Source organism: Octopus bimaculoides, unplaced genomic scaffold (genome assembly GCF_001194135.2).
Source record: "Octopus bimaculoides isolate UCB-OBI-ISO-001 unplaced genomic scaffold, ASM119413v2 Scaffold_12528, whole genome shotgun sequence".
Classification (NCBI taxonomy): domain Eukaryota; kingdom Metazoa; phylum Mollusca; class Cephalopoda; order Octopoda; family Octopodidae; genus Octopus; species Octopus bimaculoides.
The window spans coordinates 70,001-78,740 of NW_026356536.1; the positions used below are offsets into that span (position 1 = coordinate 70,001).

The 8,740-nt window shown below is 39.7% G+C and overlaps 1 protein-coding gene across 1 annotated transcript in view; it reads right to left on the reverse strand.

The window, feature by feature from the left end:
• LOC106868491 (lysine-specific demethylase 5A) overlaps positions 1 to 6,540 on the reverse strand; it is a 65,922-nt gene extending 59,382 nt beyond the window's left edge. Inside the window, exons 1-2 of the mRNA XM_052978276.1 lie at positions 6,430 to 6,540; positions 4,841 to 4,903 (exon numbers count right to left, since the gene is read on the reverse strand). Of these exons, the coding sequence (XP_052834236.1) occupies positions 4,841 to 4,903; positions 6,430 to 6,525 (159 nt within the window). The 5' untranslated portion in view covers positions 6,526 to 6,540. The remainder of the gene's footprint in view (positions 1 to 4,840; positions 4,904 to 6,429) is intronic.
• Between the last annotated feature and the right edge of the window lie 2,200 nt (positions 6,541 to 8,740).

An 8,740-nucleotide genomic window follows, 5' to 3' on the forward strand; every position in this document is an offset into this window, starting at 1 on the left:
TATATATAGATATATATATATATATATATATATGCCGGTGGCACGTCAACGCACCCACCACACTCTCGGAGTGGTTGGCGTTAGGAAGGGCATCCAGCTGTTGAAACTCTGCCAGATCAGATTGGAGCATGGTGTAGCCATCTGGTTCACCAGTCCTCAGTCAACACTGGCTATCAAATGGTGGTGGAGTGATAGACAGACACACACACACAGATATACAAACAAACACACACAGATATACACATACACAGATATACACACATACATACATACATACTACACACAAGTGTACATACACACACACACAGCAAAATCCCTCGACTATCACGGGTGTTATGTTACAAAAGCTCCCACAGAAATAAATAAAATCTGGAAAAAAAAAAATGAATACCTATCGGCCACAGATACCTGCGATATACTGGGCAGTCAACGATATAAATTTACATGTATTAGCCAGAAAAATCCGCAATGTACTGAGTGCGTGATTACCAAACCACAATATGGTGAGGGATTACTGTATACACACACAATCGATTCCTTTCAGTTTCCATCTACCAAATCCACTCAAAAGGCTTTGGTCAACCCGAGGCTATAGTAGAAGACACTTGCTCAAGGTGCCACGCAGTGGGACTGAACCCAGAACAATGTGGTTGGGAAGCAAGCTACTTACCAAACAGCCACGCTTCTACCCCAAATCTCCATCCTCCTCCATCACCGATGGGTGTCTTACACATGTCAAACCAGACCAGGTTTGAAACCGGAAATGCAGATATCCCGTGTATCCACTGGGCCGCTGACTCATCTGCACTTTATGTCAGATTGCTTAGGTCAGCTTTATTGATTTTTCAACAAACTCCACCATATTGATCAGTTATCAACACAGCTCAATGATTTGATTATCATCAACTTTTATATTCACTGCTTCTTTGATCTTTCTAGATCTTTTCACTATGGTTTCCAATCAATTATATTCCATATCCGTGCGCCCGTGTACAAACTGCAACACATTAATTAGCCTTTCCCTATTTTTATATATCATTCCCATCACACACACACACATCTGTATTCTTTATAAATAGTCATTTTATACCAACAGGCAATTACCATACAATTGTGTGGTGTATGTATACATGCATGCATGTGTGTGTGTATATACACAGGCGCAGGAGTGGCTGTGTGGTAAGTAGCTTGCTTACCAGCCACATGGTTCCGGGTTCAGTCCCACTGCGTGGCACCTTGGGCAAGTGTCTTCTACTATAGCCTCTGGCCGACCAAAGCCTTGTGAGTGGATCTGGTAGACGGAAACTGAAAGAAGCCCGTCGTATATATGTATATATATATATATATGTATGTGTGTATATGTTATCTGTGTTTTTCCCCCCACCATCGCTTGACAACCGATGCTGGTGTGTTTAGGTCCCCGTAACTTAGCGGTTTGGCAAAAAGAGACCGATAGAATAAGTACTAGGCTTACAAAGAATAAGTCCCGGGGTCGATTTGATTCAACTAAAGGCGGTGCTCCAGCATGGCCACAGTCAAATGACTGAAACAAGTAAAGGAATACACGAGGTCTCATCAATAGTATCCGGACTGTTGCCATAGTAACGAAACTAAAGCACACAGAGTGAAGCCGCTCGGCAAAGATTGACTCTGAGCTCTGCTGTGCATGTGCACTAAGTTTTAATGTACTAGCTCACCTCTGCTGCTTACAGCAGTGCTTGGAAGGAAGGTGTGTAGCATGTGACCGTCACATTGACCATCACAGAGGAAGTTGTCATGGCGATGCCTGCTCAGAGGCCTACAAAAAGTTGCAGAGTGTATGAAGAGTAGCGTATGAGCCGCACACAAGAGTACGAGTGGTTCAGACGTTTCCAAGATGGCCCAAAAAATGTCGATAGTGACAAACGTTCTGGGAGACCCACAACCAGCAGAAACTGAGAAAAACATCACAGATGTACATGGGAAATCCTCAAATCCCCATCCGTGAGTTTATCAGAGGATGTGAAGATTAGTTACTGTTCAGTCCATTATCACTGAAGATTTGGGTATGAGACACGCGACACGTGTCTGCCAAGTTTGTGCCAAAACTGCTTTCGGCTGACCAAAACGACACTCGGAGTTTCATTCAGTTGTCCAAGATATATCCTTGATCGTGTTGAGAACGATGAAAACCTTTTGAAAACTTTGGGTATGCCTCTGGGCAGGTACCACACCAAGCTCTTTGGCAAAATTTGAAGCAGGTTCTCTGCTCAACTTTCTCTGTCATGGTCGATCACACACTACACACCTTCCTTCCAAGCACTGCTGTAAACAGCAGAAGTGAACTAGATTATTAAAATTTAGTATGCATGCACAACAGAGTTCAAGGTTAATCTATACCAAGCAGCTTCACTCTGTATGCGTTAGCTTCATTACTATGGCAACAGTCCGGATACTTATTGATCAGACCGTGTGTGTGTGTGTGTGTGTGTGTGTGTGTGTGTGTATAAAAATATATGAAGATATTATTATTATTAATAAATAATAATAATAATAATACAAGTAGCTAGCATGCATAAAATAACCATAAAGGTAAAACTATTAATTTATAATCAGGGTACTAGATGGTACATGCATTGCTAGAAATAAGAGTCAAAACCCGACCCAAAAATCACAGTTATCAATTATACACACTGGTGGATTCGAGGAAACGAGTAAATAGAAAAGCCAACTTACCATTAGCAAGTAAAGATCAGGAACTCATTTGCGATATTTATATTTACTCATTTTCTCGAATTCACCAGAGTGTATGAGTGATAACTGTGGTTTTTGAGTCGTTTTTGACTCTTATTTCTAGCAATGCTGATACTATCAAGTACCCTGCTTATAAAATAAATATATATACATATACACACACACACACGCAAATATGTGTGTATACAAATATATATATATATATATATATATATATATATATATATATATATATATATATATATATATATATATATATATATATATATATATACATATATAACACTCCTGTGTGACCCTTCTGTCCGGCATTTGCCATGACAGATTGCTGACCACTACACACATTTTTTTCTCTCCTTGTTTCTTTCTGTGGAAGAGCGTAGGCTCAAAACGTCAAAGACTTTTTAACTTCCCGAGCGTTATACTAATACATCTATTTGTTTTCTACACCACCTGTCTTCGTCTGTTCTTGTTTTTTCGTGAATTCTCCGTATATATATATATACACACACACACACAAATATGTGTATACAAATACACACACACACACACATATACACACACACATATACACACACACAAACACATATATATATATATATACACACACACATATATATATGTAGTCAATGACAAATGGCCGAGACCTTTGGCATTATGCTGTACTTGAGAAGAAAACCCATCAAACCAAGTGAAATTGTTGTTGTGGCAGATACTGGTGTCGCACGACAGGCACCCGTGCTGGTGCCATGTAAAAGCACCCATTACACACTTGGAGTGGTTGGCATTAGGAAAGGCATCCAGCCATAGGGACCGTGCCAAATCGGACTAGAGTCTATGCAGCCCCTCAACTTAGTCAAACCATCCAAACCATGTCAGCATGGACAACAAATGTTAAATGAGGATGGTGATGATGATGATCATCATCATATAGGTAGAGGCGTGGGTGTTTGGTAAGATGTCTGCTTCCCAACCATATGGTTTCGGGTTCAGTCTCATTATGTGGCACCATGCTGGGGCACCACTTTGACGAGTTTTTTTTAGCTGAACCAATTGAACCTCGTACTTTTTTTTTTTGAAGCCAGTAGTCATTCAATTGGTCTCTTATGCTGGACCACAAAGTTGAAGAAATGTAAATAAACCAACACTGGTTGCCAAGCAGGTGGGCAAACACAAACATACATACATACACACACACACACACTATCCAACCTATGTTAGCATGAAAAACGGACATTAAATGATGATGATAACACAGGGCTTCTTTCAGTTTCCGTTTACAAAATCCACCCACAAGACTGGTTAGTTCGGGACCATAGGAGATAATTTCCCAACGTGTCATGCAGTCATGCAGTCGGACTGAACCCAGGACCATATGGTTGGGAAACAAACTTCTTATAACACAAACACACCTATACCTTTTTTTTAGCATTCCAGTCAACCTAGTTTGAAACATTTTAATCTTAAAAAATTATTTCAATAAAACATGGTCTTGTAATATTTTTAAAAGAATTTATTCCAATATTTGCTAAAATTTCATCCATTGCTCCCTCAATAAAGCTTTTGCAGTAAACTGTTTCTAATCAAGGGTCTGCAGACCCCATCCTCTCATACTGAGCTTCCTGCAGATGAGATGACAAGGTGTGATTAAAGGACAGTTTTGTTGCCATTTCTAGCAAGTCCAGTAACTGTATGGACACTGGATCACTTGGTGACTGACACAAAAGTTCTGCCATTCCATTTCAGTATTTTATCGTGGCTTAGTGGTTAGGGTGTTGGACTCATGATTGTAAGATTGTGGTTTCAATTCCTGGACCAGGCAACACACTGTGTTCTTGAGCAAAACACTTCATTTCACACTGCCCCAGTCAACGCATCATCATGGATGATGCTTTTACGTGCCACAACTGCGATTTCACTTGGCTTGGTGGGTCTTCTCAAAGGACCCACTTATAAAAATGAGTAACCCTGCAACAGACCGGTGTCCCGGGAGGATTATCTAAATGCCAGAAGAAATCGGAAACCAGCCCTCTACTCTAAACCTTATTGCTGTGCTAGTCATTAGCAGAGTCTACCGGTGCGAGTCAAAAATAACACGAAGTCTTACCTTGAAGAGATTAAATAAATCCAGTAGCTTTCTCTCAACATGGGGAATCCTTAAGGAACAACCCTGGAATAAATGGAAATAAAGAAATATTGAATTGCGTGTTGGTTGGTACATGATGAGATTATTGTGTTTTAATTAAAGGTTTGCGCTGGTGACACTGGTCAACCACATTCAACACATTTCAACCGTATATTTATTGGATCATCCCATAAATAATGTGGTTTTTTTCAATCGCATGAACTCGGAGGGGAATGGGATAAACTACCTGCATCAACTTATTCTTAGTGCAAGCTTTGAAGAGTGCAGTTCGATTTTAACAGTTATTTTTTCAAAGCTTTAATGGAAATGACAAAGGAGCAGATTTGGCACATTTTGCTTTATGAGTTCAATAAAGGCACCAATGTAACAGAAAGTGTGAGGAATATTCCTCACACTTTCTGTTACAATGCAGTATATGGGGATCAGACAATAAGCGTATGCCAGTGTCAATGGTAGTTCCAGAAATTCCAAGCCTTGTCTTGGAAAATTTGTAGAGCTCAACAAGGACATCCTGCAAACCCTGGTGGAACAAAATTCCAACGTAACTGTTGAGGAACTAGGAGAGAAGCTTGGATTTGGTCATCCAACCATTCATCGACACCTACATGCCATCAGAAAAGTCAAGTTGGTTCCTCACAAACTTTCTGAGTCTAACTGTATGCAGAGAACGTGTGTTCTTCTTTGCTGTCACGTGTCACGAATGAACCTTTTTTGGACCGAATAGTGACTGGTGACAAGAAATGGGTTCTCTATAAAAATGTCAAGCACCAAAGACAGTGGGCAAAGGAGAAACACCAGCATCCCAGGCTAAAGAAGGTTTTTACCCACATAAGGTGTTTGTTATCTGTTTGGTGAGATATGAAAGGTTTAGTCCACTTTGAATTTTTAAACCCAAATCAAATGATAACAAAAGAGATCTACTGCAAGCTGCTTGAGTGGCTTAAGTCAGTGCTAGAAGAGAAACAACCATCTTTGGTTTCAAGACGAAAGGTGTTCTTCCATCATACAGTGGGGATGACATTCCAAAGACCAGAGCAGTTTGAATGGGAAATGATGCCCCACCCACCATATTCGCCGGACATTGCCCTATCTGATTGTCATTTATTCCGCAGTCTTCAAAATCATTTGGACAGGAAAAATATGAATTCTGTAGATGAGGTCAGAGCAGTACTGGAGGAGTATTTTCCGTGACGGACAAGTGAATTTTGGAAAAAGGGGCCTTGCAAGTCTACCAGATAGATGGAAGAGCATTGTAGAGAATGAAGGAGAGAATATTTTAGATTAAAAATGAACATTATCTTAATCTTGAAAAATAAAAGAAGTATAAAAAAACCCTATACTTATTATATACACTATCAAATACACACACATACAGAAAGAGATAGTGTGTGTGTGTTCATGTATTGTGCAGTCTTAAATTATTTAATGCATTTAAGCATCATACTAATGAGGGGTGTCTATTTTGATGTTAGACGTGTGTGTCAGTGTATAAAAATGTATGAAAACAAGTTATCTAGGCATAAATCAAAATACTCAGTTAAATAACTTACCTGTAATTCCCAGAATCTTGCTAGCTGGTCAAGGAAATTCAACCGAATTCTTGATTTTGCCTGAAATTGAAAAATTATAAATAAATAAAAATCCATAAAAACCAATACTTGACAGATTGCAGGAATAAACAGAAAAAAAAACATATTTATACAGTAATACCTTGATATACGAGTTAAACTGCTTGTAAAGTGAAAACTCGTAAAGTAGAGCAATAATTTCCCATAGTAGCAATGTTATAAACCGTAATTCATTCCCATAAAATTATTTTACATATAAAATTTATAATACTTGTAAACAAATGGCGATAAAACAACAGTAGAATGTCAAGAATATTTCATATAAAGTAAAAAGAATGTCAGGACCATTTATTCTTACGTTGTGAGTTTGATATCTCGTCACCAATAATGTTATGATGATGTTGGGGTGTGCACAAGGGTGTAGGAATAGAATCACCCAAATGAATATTTGGATATGGTTATCGAAAATAACCTTTCGCAAAATTATGTTCACGCAGAACGTACTCCGTACTTCGCCAAATGTAAGTACAATATTAAACTAACACAGTTGTTGTTGTTGGCACTCCGTCGCTTACGACGTCGAGGATTCCAGTTGATCCGATCAACAGAACAGCCTGCTCATGAAATTAACGTGCAAGTGGCTGAGCACTCCACAGACACGTGTACCCTTAACGTAGTTCTCGGGGATATTCAGCGTGACACAGTGTGACAAAGCTGACCCTTTGAATTACAGGCACAACAGAAACAGGAAGTAAGAGTGAGAGGAAGTTGTGGTGAAAGAGTACAGCAGGGTTCGCCACCATCCCCTGCCGGAGCTTCGTAGAGCTTTTAGGCGTTTTCGCTCAATAAACACTCACAATGCCCGGTCTTGGAATCGAAACTGCGATCCTATGACTGCGAGTCCGCTGCCCTAACCACTGGGCCATTGCACCTCCACTAAAGGCAAAGTCAACCTCGGCGGAATTTGAACTCAGAACGTAGTGACAGACAAAATACCACTAAAGATTTCGTCCTACGTGCTAACGTTTCTGCCAGCTCGCCGACTTCACTAACTCAGTAATCCTATACAAACGATCAACACTGTCAACCCGACAGTTCTTTACGGAAATGCGTTAGTCCACTTCTGGTCATGTGGGGGTCATCAGGATCCTTCTACAAGCACTCGTAGAGGGACTTCTTACTCTTTTACAATTTTCAGTCTTTTGACTGTGGCCATGCTGGAGCACTACCTTTAGTCGAAGAAATCAACCCCAGGTCATATTCTTTGTAAGTTTAGTACTTAATTTACCAGCCTCTTTTGCTGAACTGCTAAGTTTCGGGGCCATAAACACACCGACATCAGTTGTCAAGTGATGATAGGGGGACAAACACAGGCACACAATATATACACATGATGGACATCTTTCAGTTTCCGTCTACCAAATCCACTCACAAGGCTTTGGCTGGCCCGAGGCTAAAGGAGAAGACACTTGCCCAAGGTGCCATGGGACTGAACTCAGAACCATGTGGTTGGGAAGCAAGCTTCTTACCACACAGCCACGCCTGAGAGATCGCTTTTAAAAAACAAGTCTAGAGTTGCTTGCTTATAAGAAACCCCTATAGCGACAACTGGAATTTCAGAAGTGTAAGGGTGCTAATATCGAGGAAGAACCGACAATAAACACGAGTACATATACACATGTAGAATTTCCAATATCGTTAATCGATATAGAGCTAAACTGGTGTATGCTTGGATAAAATTTATCCCTAGGAAAAAACAACCTCTTTCCATACAGACTTATATACATATATATATACATACACATATATCCAAAAAACAGAACAAGAACATAACGGATAACAATGAAAATATACAGACAGATGGACGATACAAGGACAGACAGGAAAACCAGGAAGGAACATCCATGGCTTCCAATTATCACAACAGTTTCGGCCTGTTACACTTATATAATTGAAGGAAACAGAAGATAAATTTAGTACAAATTTTTATTCAGGTATGACAGCTTTTTCAACTCATCCTGCAACTGGGTGTTCCCCTAAATATACTGAGTTCTCTTCGGCATGTTCTTGCCCACTATATTTTGGTTATAACCAGTAAATGGGACTAGCTACAGTTGTCCGTGAATAGAAAGCATAAATGGCAATTTGTCTATCTATCTATCTGTCTGTTACCATCTTGCTACATACACCAGTGAATCAATCTTCACGAAACTTTGCATACAAGTGAAACTAACATCCAGATGAATTATAGGCTTATTAGATTCCAATAAAAATCTATCTCGGGCCATCAGGG